Source organism: Lepus europaeus, chromosome 18, assembly GCF_033115175.1.
Source record: "Lepus europaeus isolate LE1 chromosome 18, mLepTim1.pri, whole genome shotgun sequence".
In the NCBI taxonomy this organism is placed as follows: domain Eukaryota; kingdom Metazoa; phylum Chordata; class Mammalia; order Lagomorpha; family Leporidae; genus Lepus; species Lepus europaeus.
Genome location: NC_084844.1, coordinates 10,480,483 through 10,497,394, shown reverse-complemented (window position 1 = coordinate 10,497,394; position 16,912 = coordinate 10,480,483). Strand labels below are relative to the sequence as shown.

General features: G+C 40.3%; 1 protein-coding gene across 1 annotated transcript in view; it reads left to right on the top strand.

The window, feature by feature from the left end:
* The first annotated feature begins 7,852 nt into the window (after positions 1-7,852).
* MAP2K6 (mitogen-activated protein kinase kinase 6) overlaps positions 7,853-16,912 on the top strand; it is a 126,071-nt gene continuing 117,011 nt past the window's right edge. The window contains exon 1 of the mRNA XM_062216058.1: positions 7,853-8,114. Within this exon, the coding sequence (XP_062072042.1) occupies positions 8,099-8,114 (16 nt within the window). The 5' untranslated portion in view covers positions 7,853-8,098. The remainder of the gene's footprint in view (positions 8,115-16,912) is intronic.

The following is a 16,912-nucleotide window of genomic DNA, read 5'->3' as shown; positions in this document are numbered from 1 at the left end:
TCAACTTAATCAATATATGCAGAATATTTATAACAGGCCTGCTATCCATTCACTGCTTTGCTTAATAGGATCTACCATAATATATTATATAATAGGGCCTATTTGAGCATCTTCAAGAACTTTACAGTTGAACTGTGGAGTTATGACTTTAGTAACAGAGACAATTAAACTATACTGGGATGCCCAAAGAATTGAATACTTTTGGAAATGCATCAATCAGTAACTGGGATGTACACATAGGGTCAATTTGTAAAGTAGGGCGCTACATATTTACACTGTAAAGGGCTAGATAGTAAACATCTTAGACTTCGGAGGCCAGACACTGCAAGTATTCAACTCTGTTGTAGTACAAACACAGATATAGGCAATACATGAAGAATGGGCATTGCTGTGTTCCAATAAAACTTTATTTGCATTAACGGCCAGCCAGCTAGATTTGGAGCATGGGCTACACTTTGACAATCCTTACTCTAAATGAATTTTCCCAGCTTTCTCTACAATTTAATAAACATTCAATACTCCTCACATTATCAGAGCATGTACCAATCACCCTTAACCCCTTTGTAGCATATTACCTTTGACAACTGAAATGGCAGCCACAATCAGATTCTTAATGTCTTTAAGGTTGAAAAAGAAGCAGCAGTACAAACATGAAATTCTGGAGTTAACGCTTTCTGGAAGAAGTTGCAAAATGAGATATCAAAGGGTCTGAGTGGCCAATGTGCAACTCCTTTACCATCACCCTGAATAATACAAGCCAGTAATTAATTAAATATGGAGTTGATTAGGTGTGTAACAAAGGAGTTCCAAGTTTAAGTGTAAACTGAAACTCACATATGACTAGAGAGTACAATCCTTTATTTGCCTTTTTTGTAGAGCTCTGTTTTCTTCACATTTTCTAAAGTCAGACAGGGCAGGATCAGAGCCCAGGAAAAAGTATATGAGAAAGAAAAATATACACAAACAAATGTGTGGATGAATATATGTAAATATGTTTATGTGTATATCTATTTTTGCAAAAGTGTATCTTTACACACATACCTATCTATAGAGATTTATTAAGACACCAAAAGGAAAAATTTAATGTTTGATTAGATATTATTACTATTTTTTCCACTGACCTAACAAAACTTGAAATCTTTCTTATACCCTGTATGACTTAATCTAATGATGCAGAAGTTCACTACTTGCCAATGCTTTAACAAGTTACACAAAGTACACTGACACCTGTTTCCACTGAAAACTAACCTGCAATAATTACTACTCTCCTAGAACCTATATCTTCTTTTCAGTCAGTTCACGCTAACATGAATAATACTGGGAAAAAGTGCAACAGCATCATACTGGAACACTGCACGGCTCCTCAACTATTAAGAAAAATTGAACATTCATAGTTTATTTTTTTTTATTGAATGAGAATGTAAGCCAATGAGGATTCAAGATGGTCTACTGGCTTTTCCATCAGACACTATTAATTATACAGGTTTGTTGACAGTAACTTGAAAATCTAGAATCTTAATAGGAGTCTTAAAATTTTAAACAAAAAATTTTTAAATAGGTATCATAATTAAATAAAAATGTCTGTCGAGAAAATCCCTATGCTGGCATTTATTACTTATTTATTGGAGTATGAGGTATGAGAGAGAGAGAGAGGGAGAATGAGATCTTTAACTCAACTCAGGTCTCCTGTATGTGTGGCAGGGATCCAGTTAATGGAGCCATCATCTGCTGCCTCTTTGTTGGAAGGAAGCTGGAGTCAAGAGCTGGAGCTGAGAAAAGAGCAATGCGATGAAAAGCTAATAGATACTCAACCTATCTTGGATAAATTCACTCGGTAGGTGAAAAGTCTATGCATACATCAGATAAAAATATACTGGTTGAGCACATAGTCTGTACATGATGTGTAGGAGATCTGGGGCCACATGATAATGATGAAACTCTCCCTGCCTAAGCTTAGAGTCAAGGGTCAAATACAGGTAAGTAAGGCAGCCTTCTCAAAGGAGAAGGTTGGGAAGGCACAGGGAGCATTTAGCAGAAGCTCTGTACTCAAGTAATACGACCAGGCACGTGGCCTTATATGGACTAACAGGTGTCCTCAGCATTTATAGGGGAGGATGGTCTTTTTACAACACAAAAGGATGTGATCTAGGAATGTGATCTTCATGGAAGAGATGACCTTGAACTTTGAAAGAAGAAAGGTAGAATTTAGAAAACGAAGTGGAACCCAGAAAAAGGCAGTCAGAGAACAGCAGTGTGAGTCGACACATCGAAGTAGTGACCTGTGAACCTATGTCTCAGTAGGGAAAGTAATCCTGTTTTAACTAGTTTGCTTAAACGGGGGAAGGTCACAGGTGCAGGTGTGCCCATTTGGGGGAAGGCGTTGGAAGCTATACTACATCTATAATGGGATTTCTAAAATTTCTGCTAGCCATTGCATTACAATACACTCACATACTGAAAAATGTACTTAAAGTTATTTTGCATCCAATCTCATAAATGCATCCCTCACATGGTTCTCCCCAGTAGATCTCACTGGGTACAATACACCTTTATATACATCACTATTTCCTAGAATCTAGAAAAGTAGTTACTTAGACATGAAATTTTGGCTTTCACACTGGCAGCTTGCTTTCCTTTGCTCCCAACATCCTGCACACTTTTGGAAAACATTCATAAAGTCAAATATAGACTAGAGTTCTAGCATGTCTAATGGTCACATGATTATTTCTTGCCTCAGCTCTCACTGGTTCACTCCCCAAATGGCTGCAACAGCCGGAGCTGGGCCAATCTGAAGCCAGGAGCTTCTTCTGAGTCTCCCACATGGGTGCAGGGGCCCAAGCACTCGGGCCATCTCTCACTGCTTTCCCAGGCCATAGCAGAGAGCTGGGTGGGAAGAGGAGCAGCTGGTTGTCTTGCTGAATCAAAGAATCAGGAACTCTTTCTCACTCCTGAACCAAAAAATGTTTAGCCAAAGCAATTTTTTTCCTAAAAAAAAAAAAAAAAAAAAAACTCTTTCTTCCTGTAAATCATTGGTGGTTTTAATCAGACATGTTAGCTGGGTTAGAGCTATGGAATGCTAGATATCCAAGTGGCTTTATTCTGACTCTCCTTATTTTACAGCAGAACTGCAGCGGTCCACAAAGGTAAAGTGACTTGCCTTAGGAGACACAGCTATACTTTTTTACAGCCAGGACTAGAATCCAATCTCTTAGATTCTAGTGCTTTTCTCCTGTCAAAAGAGTTGAATGTTAGCAACTTCCATTAGCTTTAAAGAAGCTTAAAAATAAAATGTTTAGTAATTTTGCAAAGTGCATAACAGGGTTTCCCAAACTTGACACTATTGATGTCTGAACCTGAAACTTCTTGGTTGCAGGGGGGACTTCCTGTGTACAGTAGTGTGATCACTAGCATCCACCCATTAGGTGACAGTATCACCTCCTCAGCCTCATTGTGACAAAGCCTCTTTAGATACTGCTAACTTTCCCTAGGAAGCAAAACTGCCCCCCCACCCCCAGTACGGAACTACCGCTACTGAGATACTAAGTTACAGGTACTGCTCCTATTCGATGTAACATCATACATATCCTTTATCTTCACCCCCTGCGCATGCTTCTAAAATAATTTCTTCAGAAGCCAGTCTGATGTCACCTAAGGGCATCCTTCCAGGAATCTCACACTTCTAACCCAACAGCTCAGAGCTCTTCCCAGGGGCTCTAGTTTCTCCAGTGCTGTTAGCTCCATGGTTGGAATCCAGGGATTCCAGGCTGGCCAAGGTTATAGGTCCTTTCTTCAGCTATTCTTCATCTATTCTATTATTTCAATCTTCAGTTAAGTACAAGATGTGCTGGACACTGTCCTGGGCAGTAGGCATGCAGAGGTAACAGGGAATGTCTAACCTCCAGTAGTCTGGCCTCCAAGGGAGACAAATACATAAAGGAACATCTGGTGGCCCTCTGATGAGTGTTAGGAGAGATGTATGTGGAGGGTGTTACAAAATTAGGAACTAGGCCTAATTCATATGGGAATGGTGACAGGGAGATGCATCACAAGAGATGGCACAAAGGAAGAACAGAACAAATCAGAATAAGCCAGAGAATGGAAAAGGGTGGCCAGATAGAGGGAACAGTGTATCTGAAAGCAAAGAGGAGAAATCTTGGCTTCTGCTAGCTTTAGTATCTGGAGAGTAGGCATAGACCAAGTCTTGCAGAGCCAATTGTACCAAGCCAAGGAGTTAGAAATTATCCTGGCCAGCGCCATGGCACAGTATGTTAATACTCTGTCTGCGGCGCAGGCATCCCATATGGGCACCAGTTCTAGTCCCTGCTGCTCCTCTTCCAATCCAGCTCTCTGCTGTGGCCTGGGAAAGCAGTGGAAGATGGCCCAAGTCCTTGGGCCCCTGCACCCACATGGGAGACCAGGAAGAAATGCCTGGCTCCTGGCTTCGGATTGGTGCAGCTCTGGCCATTGTGGCCATTTGGGGAGTGAACCAGAAGACGGAAGATCTTTCTCTCTGTCTCTCCCTCTCACTGTCTATAACTCTAACTCTCAAATAAAACAAATAAAATCTCAAAAAAAAAAAAAAAAAAAGAGGGCCAGTGCCACGGCTCACTAGGCTAATCCTCTGCCTGCAGAGCAGGCACCCCGGCTTCTAGTCCTGGTTGGGGCGCCGGATTTTGTCCCAGTTGCTCCTCTTCTAGTCCAGCTCTCTGCTGTGGCCCAGGAAGGCAGTGGAGGATGGCCCAAGTGCTTGGGGCCTGCACCCGCATGGGAGACCAGGAGGAAGCACCTGGCTCCTGGCTTCGGATTGGCGCAGCGCACCGGCTGTAGCAGCCATTTGGGGGATGAACCAATGGAAGGAAGACCTTTCTGTCTCTCTTTCCTACTGTTTAACTCTGCATGTCCAAAAAAAAAAAAATTAAAATATAACAAATAAATAAATTAATCATGATAATTAGAAACCGAGAGGAGAGTGTATCAGACTTCATTTTATAAATATCTAAACTACAGAAAATTACAAAGATGAAAGATCCAAGGCAAAAGCACACACAGATGACCTCAAGAAAGGCAATTGATACATATACATATATAGAAAAATGATTCTAGATTGACTTTCAGAACATCACTCATTGGCCAGCTGTGAGCTGTGCACACCTGTGCAGAAAAAGCATGGGTACAAATGACAGTAGAGAAAAGCACCAGAGAGGTAGTGATTAGAACTCTTCCATAGCCGGCGCCGCGGCTCAATAGGCTAATTCTCCACCTTGCGGCGCCGGGTTCTAGTCCCGGTCGGGGCGCCGGATTCTATCCCGGTTGCCCCTCTTCCAGTCCAGCTCTCTGCTGTGGCCCAGGAAGGCAGTGGAGGATGGCCCAAGTGCTTGGGCCCTGTACCCCATGGGAGACCAGGAAAAGCACCTGGCTCCTGGCTTCAGATCAGTGCAGTGCGCCGGCTGCGGCGGCCATTGGAGGGTGAACCAATGGCAAAGGAAGACCTTTCTCTCTGTCTCTCTCTCACTGTCCACTCTGCCTGTCAAAAAAAAAAAAAAAACAAAAAAACAAAAAAACAAAAAAACAAAAAAAAAAACAAAAAAAACAAAACTCTTCCATAAAGAAGGGATTCTGAAGCAATTTAAGGGCAATGCAACTGACCACATAACATGCAAATCGCAGCAAGCTCTGGGTGGCTGTTCAGGCCCTGCTTAAGCTAAGCAAGTCTATGTGAAGCACAGTAGCTACCTCCGGACTGGAACTTTACAGACGCTTCACCAGTGTCTGGGAAGGAGAAGTGTATGCAGTGAAATGCTTCTTCATGCATTTGTCTCCTGGTTAAATGGTTCTGCAGGAAAAAATACTGGTTCAAGGAGACTCTGAGCTTTTGTGCACAAGGAAGGAAGGGATAATTCATAGATTAGCTCCAAAGGGAAGTGAAAGAGAGTGAGAAAGTCTTTGCACCCATGCTCATGGGCCAGCAATGCCTTTCTCTTGGGGGCAGAAAAGCTAACACGAATGTGAGATTGCCCTGATTAATTCTCAATACTGTCTGTAAGGGAGATCAACTTAGCTCAATGAACACTAGTCCCTATTTGACCTACTGCATATTTGTTTCAAGAGTTGATTTGCTGGTTTGCAGTGAAACAAGGTGGCCTTCTTCTCTCTGATTCATCCATTATTCAGATGACCCTGACTCCCTAGAATTCTTAATAAAATTCCAATACTTTTCATTGCAGTCATCAAATGTGGATTGAATCGTTTTTTTTCAAAGCGCCTCCCTTTGCCTTTCACTAATGACCTGACCTATCTCTGGCCTCTCCCAGTTCTAACTCAACTTGATTGCGGAGGACAAATTTACTTTCTAAAACAATGCTTTGATTAGACTACACGCCTTCTCAAAACCCTTTCACCACCTCCTTAAGCACCTGAGGAATAAAGTCCAAACAGCTAGCCAGTCTCTCAGGCCCTACAGAGTCCACACCTATCAATCTGGCCCCCTCCTGCATTTAAGGCAGCACCGTCCTTGGAAGACATTATCCTCAGTCTCACGGTGCTTTGCTTACCTGTCTGTAGCCTGACACCCTCAATATCTCCCTTTCCACCTTAAAAAGAACATTTCCGACTCTGGTCTATTCAGTAAAGTCTGAGCTCATTTCAACCCAAGCCCTCCAGTCCTCTCCATTCCCTGCACATAATTATTTTAGGCATAGGAGTACTTCAAAATCTTTGTGGAAAGTGGAATTAGAAGACAAGTTTGTTTTGCTGCTGAAATTTTTGAAATCCATGCATACAAGGGATCTGCAAAAACGTTCCTGGAGAATGCACATTATAAAAAAAAGCAACGCATGTATTTCAAAAAAAATTTTTTTTGCTCCAAAATAAACTTATCTTTGAATTCTATTTTGCGAAGAAGTACTTTCAAGGACCCTTCTATCCGTGGCTTCTTTGTGTAGGGAGCAATGCCTTTCTCCACCAGGACACCAGCCTCCCTTCAGCCACAAGCAATGCAGGGCAAAGAGATCGCCCAGGGCCCCAGAAAAGGCCGCGGCTTATCCTGGGTGCTCAAGAAATATCGTTACTTTTACTTAATAAATTAAAGGTTTTAACATTATTTACTCCAGATTAGCATTCACTGTCTCCCCTAGGCCAGGGACTTTCCTATGCCACCTCCTAGGTGGAGGAAAAAAAGTGTCTACATATCTTTGCTTGTAACTTCGTTTATGATTTCTTGGATTACAACATCTAAAAAGCAGAACTTCCTCTGAAACCCTGCAAGAAATGAGAACTCTCCAGCCTCCCCGTCCCTCACCTACCCCGTGGTGACTTTCAGGTTCCTTGAAAAGAACTGCTCTGGATCGTTTCTGACTAAATGGAACTTTGCATCTTGTCCAGATCACCGGCAAATTCTCCGTGCGAGAAAAATGTTTTCAAAAACGGAGGTGGGAGGGTAACACGCCTGCAGGCAGCCGCGGCAGAACAGGTGTTGGAGCGGCAGAATCGACCCACTAACCACCCAGCAGCCTTTCCCGACCAGCCACAGGCTCCCTGGTGAACCTAATGTTCTTTAACTGTTTCAGGGGCTTTTCGGGAACAAAAACGCCCTCTGCCCTTCGCCTTGCAACGTTCCGCCCGTCACTTACTACCGAGTGTGCGTCTGACTTGTCTAACCGGGCGCAACCTTTGTGGAACCCAGTCATCTCGCTCAGCGACCCAGACGACCACGTTTCCTTAAATCAGAGCCCCGCGTACTCCGCGTGGGAACTACATTACCCAGAGGCCCCCGCGTCCTTCGCAGGAAGGACGTCTGCGCACTAAGATACTCAGTTCCAAGTTTGGAGCTTTTAGCTGCCAGCCCTGGCCCATCATGTAGCTGCAGCACAGCCTTCCCTAACGTTGCAACTGGAGGAAAAATCACTTTCCTGCCTGTTTTGCAAGGTGTGCATTTCCATCTTGATTCTCTGGAAGTCCATCTGCTGCATCGGTCAAGAGAAACTCCACTTGCATGAAGATTGCACGCCTGCAGCTTGCATCTTTGTTGCAAAACTAGCTACAGAAGAGAAGCAAGGCAAAGTCTTTTGTGCTCCCCTCCCCCATCAAAGAAAAGGGGAAAATGTCTCAGTCGAAAGGTAAGAGTCTATTTGCATTACTTGCAAAAATGCAAAGGGTTGTGCATGCATTTATGAATGCATGGATGCAATTTTCGCCTGGCGATTGCATTTTTAAGTTTGAGGTTTTCCACAGCTCAGTTGCATTTCCTGTTTAGTATGTGTCTTTTTTTTTGCAGACACAGAGAGTTCCTGTAAGGCAGGGCTTGCAGTTCAGCTGTGCATTGACGTTATTTGCATTCTTCTGCTAGGATTACTGAGCTCTTTTTGCCTTTTGCACAGTCAGGAAAGATAGAGCAGGTTGGTAGCGTCTAAATGTGCAATGCTTTATGTAATTGTAAAAATCTTTACTATGCACACATATGATAAGTAATTTTGTGTGCAACAGGATTACAAAGTTTTCAAAAGTCTGTAGACGAACATGAAAGGTAAAAGTTGAGGTAAACTACTGGGAAATTAATGTAATCTAATATTCCTTGGGGAATGAACCGTTGCGATGTTAGTATTTAGCTGAATTTCCATTGATATCGCTTTGAACATTAGGCAACTTTTGATTTTTTTTAAAGGAAGTAAAGGTGAAGTGTGAATAACAGCATATTAGAAAAAAGCAGACGTGAACTCCTGCTCCTCGGAGGTCTGCACGTCACACCAATTGCTCTGGGTGCACAGTATTTAAAAGCAGCAGAGAGGACCTAAATAATGTTTTATGTCTGCCCATTTGGGAGATGCTTTGCATCTCGGGGAGGAAATATCAAGGAGAAAACTACTTTTCAACATAACAGCAACATGAGGCGACTGCACTGTTTCATTGACAACCATAATGAAATTTTTTAAGCATGTTTTTGAATATATTTAGTCACCTATAATAGGTCAGACATTCAGGGTTATGGTTGTTTTCTCTACATTTGTTTCTTTTTCTTCTTCTTTTCTTTTCTTTTTTTGTTTTCAAAGTTGTATCTTGCAGGCTTAATGTTATCCTGGAGAGGGAATTTTAAATAAATTCCTGACATGGCATCTAAGAGCTGAGCGAGTGCTGTAAGGTGCCTATAGGATTCTAAGTCACTTGTTTAGGAACAATTCCTTCTTTATATTAAAAGTATACGCCATATGAGAATGTATGGCATGAAGAGATGAGTTAGGTACAAATGAGTTCGGGCACCTGGGGCATTATTTCAGTAAGCGTTGGTGAAATTAAAGTGTCTAAATAAGCTTTTTTGCCACTTTTTTTGGAAGTTGTGGCACTGTTTTTTAATTCTTCCTGATGAGGGGTTATATATCTCAACAGTCTGAGAAGGACATAATATTTATTCAAGAGTTCACAGTGGGTTTCTACTTTTCTTTGAATGAAGGGGAAAATGAAAGTCTGAAAAATTAAGAGTGATGAATAGCCTCAGAATTGGCACTATGAGGTTTCATAAATAGGGTTAACCCAAAATCTCTTAGCTGTACAGAGAAATAATAATTTAGATGATGCAGTCCCTACTCTGATATAGTCAAGTGATGGCATCTAGTTACTTTGTATTTGGTAGACATCCACTCATTCATTCAGTTCAGTTTAATACTTGCTTAAGTATATGTTATATGAAGAGGTTTCAGAAAGTTCATGGAAAATGTACGTTGTCTTATATTTCTGTTAACATTTTGAAGTTCACTCATACATGTTCATGTATGTTCACTTGTATATTTATGAGTGTGTATATATATATATATATATATATATATGCAAGTACATGTGTGCCTGCACGTGCATAGGATTTAGGGATGCATAAAATTATTTAAAATGAAATCCTTTCCTTCAGGGAACTTACTATCATTTGATTGATGAAAGTGAGCATGTAAGGAAACCATCATAACACAAGATAATAGGACAGATATGGAAGAGAAATGGCACTGTTGGAATTCAGAGTGATGCTAACAATTTGACAGTTAGAAAGGTTTCAGGAAGAGGTGTTGCTTAGCATGATCTTATCTTTGGATCTTAGCATCTAAACTAAATCTGATTTCTTTTTGCATGTTTTGGGACTGACTCCCAAAACAGCGCCCTCTTAGTAAAACACTTTTGAGTCTGGAAGCCAGAGAAGATACATAAGAGTGGCGCTCTTCCTTGATGGGTGTAACTAGAAAGGATCAGGTGCGGGTGGACTTCAAATCAATTCCCGTTTACCCAGATGCCTTTTCTTGAATGGAACCCTTTGGAACATGTGGTGTGAACATGGGGTTCTTGTCTAAAAGGAAAATTACTAGTGGAAAGAAGTGGGTGATCATTTTAGAAGCAGCCTTGGCCTGGACTTTGAGTGTGGAATTGGCCTAATTCAGCCATGCTATCCTCAAATGGCCAACACAAATCTTTTTGCAGTACGAAACTTCTTTTCCATACTCCAGCCAAACAAAATGGGAGGAAAAGTGAAAGGTGGATACAATCTCATAGTATTGAAAAATTTAACAACACGTTCAATTCAAGGACCTTTATGAACTTTCTAGATCACTATAATTTGGTTTTACAGATCTCTAATTTAAGGCACAGAAGAGGCAAAGAATTACAGACTCCCTGGGAGCTAGAAGTACTGAGTTACTTCTTTGCATCCTTACCAACAGTGAGATTCTGAGAAAGAATTTCTTAAAAAGAAATTGTGTTTTCCACAGTTGTAACTTTAGGTGGTATGCTTTTCAGCTTGTTTATATTAGCTGTCTGGGGTTGAGCTGACATTTTTTTTTCAAATATTAAAACAGTAGAATGCCTTTTGAGGAAATCTGAAATGTAAGTTAACAGGAAGAACACCCAGAAAGTGCAGGAATTCCTGCACATTACAGGAAGACAAGCCACAGGAAAAATGTGTCATCTACACTACCCAGGAGAGAAAAACTATTGTTATCAGCCATAATGATCTTTTGAGGGAGGGAGGGGCAAAGGGAGGGAGTGCTGACATCTCCCAGTTCACCTGAAAATACACAAAAAGTTTGATCCTGTGAAAATACTCTTTTCACTTCTCCAGCTCATCTTTAAAAATATTAGTTTATTTCAGTTTGCTATAGTAATTAATAAATCAGGTAAGAAGTACCTCTAAGACATGATTCAGAAGCATATAGCAGAAAAGATAGGCAAGAGCTTAACCCTACTGAGTTTTTTGCGTCTCTGATTCGTTCCACCCTGGGAAATGAAATGTGTAAATTTCTCATTCTGTGTGAATTCTTTTGTTAGGTTGTACCAGACGGAGTTGTCATGCTTAGCCTGTAATCTGAGCCAGTGTGTTTTATAACCTCGTACATCTCAGGACACAAAATCAGAATAGGTACCTTGGGTTTCCTGAGCTTGTTTCTACGAGGGTGGCATTCAGTTTTTCAAGTATGATATATGTTAGCAGGAGGGGGCTTCAGAGGATCTCCTGGTGGTAAATTTAATGCTTGAGAAAAGAGTTGATATTCTCATCCTTTTGTTTTTCACATATGAATATTAACTATTCCCTAGCACCTTAAAATCTTAAAGATCTGCAAGGAATACTTTAAAAAAAAGAAAAAGGATATATAAATAATACTTGCTTATCATTAGAAGCATTTGACAAAAAAGGAAAATAAGAATTTCTAATTACTGAAGTATTTCGGCCTATATTTTTTGGTGAACTTTTCTTCCATTTTATAAATATGAAACATAGATATATATCCAAAAATGTATGTAAATCCAAAATGTATAAAAACTGATGTCTGTTTAGTTACATTTTGTTTCATTCCCCAATATGCTATACAATATTTACAAGTTAATATATTTATATATACATTTGTAATATCCAAATCCATTATATTTGTTTAAACTTGCAATAGTACAAGTCTTGCCATGCTGATCATCCCAGTTCGTTCATTATTGTGCAAATAATGACCTTAGACTAAATTCCTGGTAGGGAAACCACAGTTTATGCATGTCCAGTTTTTCCCATTCTACATTCTTTTTGGGAAATAGTTATTATTATTATTATTATTATAAAACCAATATCTACTCATTGAAGAATTCAAACCAGAGAGAAATTCATAATGAGAATGTAAAACTCACTCAAAGCCAACTCAAGCAGATTACTGCTTAGTTTTTGTGACTATCTGTGCATTTGTATCTATCCATACTCAATTATGATGTTTTACATACTATATGTAATATCCTGCAACTTGCCTTTTTATACTCTAGCATTTATCTTAGATATGTTTCCATATTGATGTGCATATGGTTACCTCATTATTTTTCACAATTATCTGTTTTAATTTGTAAGAATATAGCCATTTTTTTAACTATCCTGCCATTGGATTTCCACATTGTTGCCATTAATTTTTTTTGCAGCAATCAACAACACTGCAAGAAATACCTTGAACATATCCTTTTGCACATTTGCCCAATTATTTCCTTACAATTATTCCTAGAAGGGGAGGTCCTGGGCCAAAGGGCAGCCCTGGTTATATTGCCAAATTGCCTTCAGAGTAGTAACACTAATTCTCATTCCTACCAATAATATCTGGAATTTCCACTTTCTCCTTTCAATCAGGATAGTAGAAACATTGCCAAATAAACTATTCCCCAGAAAGGTCATGCCTATCTTCCTCCTGGGTATAATAATTTTAAGAAAATTTTTGACAACCTGATAAAACATACTAATAATCTGCTCCTATGTGTTTTTTAGTAATGAATCTAATCTTTCACTTTTTAAAAAATTTCTGCTTTGTGTATTGGGGTTTATTTTATATTCTCATAAAATATATATCTAAATTTTAACTTGGGGATCAAATTATTTTTAAAGTCAGACAAGATAATTGCAATATTGTACATGATAGGTAATCATGGGTTGAAAGATAGATTCCATACATCTAAATAATTTAATTCATTGATAACTTCTAGTTTTAGTTTTAAGCAAAATGTCTTCTAATATTTTTTAAGCTCATTTTGCTTATGCTGTAACTGTCCAGACCCATGTGGAAATAATTAGAAAAATGTAATGATCTGATTAAAATCCCAATTTGGGAAATAACTTCAGACTGGGCATATCTGCATTTTCTGTAATCTCTACGGGCAAAGCTAGTTTTCCTTTAGAAGTAAATAGTTCTTACACAGCACCTGGTTGTGTTATGTGCATTGTGGCTGAATGTATTTTTTGATTTGTTGGCTTTGAATACAATGCCTAATTGCAAAGGGTGATTGGCTTAAATTTTCCAGATTTGTTAGAGGAATTAAGGCAGGGTCAGTTGTGATGATCTCACTAGTTTTCTAAGTCAATTAGACTAAACCTATTCTTAACATAGCCATAATCAATATGCTTATTTATGTCTCCCGATGTTAAGTGATAGAATTGAGAATTATGAAAGGAGTTCACAAGTGAGCTGATTGAGGCTTTGGAGTGAGTGATCTGTCTGATGACAGTACGGCCACAGGTAAACTTGAGTCTTGTGGTTCTTTTCCCAAAGTTCCTCTCACGAAACCACACCAAGACCAGTAATTCTATACATGACATATCTTTTTTCTTCAGAATCTTTTTTTTTTTTAAAGACTTATTATATTTATTTGAAAGACAGAGCTACAGAGAGAGGCAGAGACAGAGAGAGAGAGGTCTTCCATCCGTTGGTTCACTCCCAGATGGTGCAACGGCCGGAGCTGTGCCGATCTGAAGCCAGGTGCCAGGAGCTTCTTCCGGGTTTCCCATGTGGGTGCAGAGGTCCTGCCTTCCCAGGCCTAGCAGAGAGCTGGATAGGAAGAGGAGCAGCTGGGACTAGAACCAGGGCCCATATGGGATGCCGATGCTTCAGGCCAGGGCTTTAACCCGCTGAGCACCGGCCCCTCAGAATCTTTTTATATTTCACAATTTTGTTTTGTTTGTTTTTGTGGGATGCAGGCTAGAAGGGGCCTGATGGTACCATCAGCAGGGAGTTGCTTTCTTTGCTTAAGAAATAGTGATACATGAATCATGGCAGCAGATTTCTTAGCAGTTTTCTGCCAAAGGATATTTTTCAAATGCTCTCCTTTTGATTCCCAGTGCCTACATGGTGCAGATGTAGGTTTTAACCACTGTGACTGTTGCTTGCCTTCTATGAACCAGCTCACTTGAAAGCCCCTACTGGGTAGCTAAGTTTCTTATACTTAGGGTACTTTGATAAGTCCATAGGAAAGATGAAATTAATAGATACATTTATTTTGGTGTAAAACATTTTTTTTTTTTTTTTTTTTTTTTTTTTTTTTTTTTTTACAGGCAGAGTGGATAGTGAGAGAGAGAGACAGAGAGAAAGGTCTTCCTTTTTGCTGTTGGTTCACCCTCCAATGGCCGCTGTGGCCGGCGCATCTCGCTGATCCGATGGCAGGAGCCAGGTGCTTCTCCTGGTCTCCCATGCGGGTGCAGGGCCCATGCACTTGGGCCATCCTCCAATGCCTTCCCGGGCCATAGCAGAGAGCTGGCCTGGAAGAGGGGCAACCGGGATAGAATCCGGCACCCCAACCGGGACTAGAACCCGGTGTGCTGGCGCCGCAAGGCGGAGGATTAGCCTGTTAAGCCAGAGTGCCGGCCCGGTGCAAAACATTTTTAAATCTATGCATAGGAGATATCTTCAAAGAATTCATGACAAATACATATTATGAAAAACTGTCCATGGTATTCAGAAATTTTTTGCACACAAATAAGTTTATCTTTTAAATTCCCCTTTCCAAGAACTTTTTGAAATAATCTCATATATCTTTGCATTTCCGGATTTTGTGTACCATGCTTATAAATAGGCACTCAATCGATGTCTGACAGTGAAAGTATTTTTCATTAGTAGGGTCAACTATTTTTCTTATAGTAAGTCTTATAAGAGGTTTGAAGTAATGAAATTATAGTGTAATTTTCTTTCTGTGCTTCTTTTTTGCATTGATATCCTCCTATGTCTTCATTTAATTATTTTAAAATTTCAGTAAAAGAATAAAAAGCAAGTTACTATGGATAAAGAAGCGTCATTTCTCCTACTGAGGCTTTCTAAACAGATTTAAAGGTTGCATGATCCTTTGATAACTTTCTCTGTTAAAAGTGTGCAGAACTAAGTTGAGTTGTCCAAGGAATCCAATCAGGATAGGATTGACATGGGTGTCTGGCCTGTGCTGCTGTCAAGGGCTGGTTTCTAGTCTTTGAAGCCTCTTGGGGTTGTCAGGGACAGTCAGAAGCTTTTAAACAATTGGCTGTCCTCTGACAACACAGGGGACTGCACAGGGATGACCCCAAAATGAGATGATTCCCCACTTCCTCCTCAACCGCTGTCACTGCCCATCCACTTCCTCCCTGGGTTTTGTTTCCTGCTGTATCTCCTCAGAACCTCTTCTCTGCTGAGCTGGTCCACACAGTGCAGTACCTAGTCCATATACCTCTCTTTCTACATTGCAGAGATTATTTAAGTTATAATCCACTCAACTAATGTCTATCCCAAATTATCATAATTTAGTTAACTCAGCTCTGGGTTAAAGCATCAAACAGGCACTGGCGGGATTCCCCTGTCGTCTGTATATTCCTCCTTCACTCAGATCCTTGGGGTTAACCTTGTCTGCATAGACTGTTAACCCCAGATCTCTCTCCTGATCACATCCACTCCCCTCCACGTCCAACACAATACTATCATCATCGTTTACTATAGACAGTCCCATTTCTGCATTATGCTTTCAAATGTCTCATCCCTATGAGGGCAGAAACTGTTATCATCCTTAATTTACAAATGAGGAAATGAACTGTTGATCAACTGGTCCATGGCTGGACGGCCAGCAAGTGGCATAGGCGGGATGCAAAGCCAAGCCCATGTGATCATAAGTCTAGCAAACTGTAGCCCCTAAGCCAGATCTGGTCCCATCTGTTTTTAAGTGCAACCCACTAGCTAAATGGTTTTCCCATTTTTAAATAATTGAAAGGTCAAAAAAATAATATTTTGTGACACATAAAATTATGTAAAATTCAAGCTCAGTGTCCACAGAAAAGTTTTAGTGGACAAAGTCGTGGTCATTCACCTATATGTTCACCAATATGTTTTCCATGGCTGTTTTCTGCTTTACAGTGATAGAGTTGAGTAGGTATGACAGAGACAGAGTAGGAGGGTACTTCAAAAAATTCTTGGAAAAGTGGAATTAGAAAATAACTTTATTTTGGTGCAAAATAATTTGAAATCCATGCACCCTTGTATGTCCCATAAAACAAAAAATATTTTCTATCTGCTCTCTTTCAGAAAAAGTTTGTGACCTTGTCCTTTATGATTTTACTCATCAGAGTAGGGGAATCTTTTCATGATGGGGCTCCCAGATTACATTCCTCTTTGACTTTAATTAGAAGTTGTTAACCTGGATAAATACTGGCCTGCAACTCAGTGACCTCTTGGTCCCAGCCCACAGGAAATGTCTGAGTGGTGTTTCTCCTAGTTATGAGAATTTTAGGTCATTGCTCATTTCCTCTGAACTAAGCTACCCGTCTCCTTTAGTCCATCCTGGGGTCCTTTCCCCTAAGCTGTGCCCTTCCTGTTTGCTTTGCGTCTTTTCTTCTTTCTCTTCCATTGAGAAGGTGTTTAATAACTCTTGTTTTGGTCTCCTAATTCTCTCCTTCTTGATCTCCTGTTTTGTTTAGAAAATAAATAAACTGAAACACAACTCATGGTCACACTGTTACCTTGGTTGACTATCATCATGACCCACCTCAGAGGTCCCATCATTCTTTTTAAAATTTTGTTTGTTTGTTTACTTTGGCTCTATCTGAAAGGTAGAGAGTCAGAAAGAGACAAGAAGATACAGAACTTCCATCCATTGCTTCACTCCCCAGTGCCTGCAACAGCTCAGGCCAGGCCAAAACCAGGAC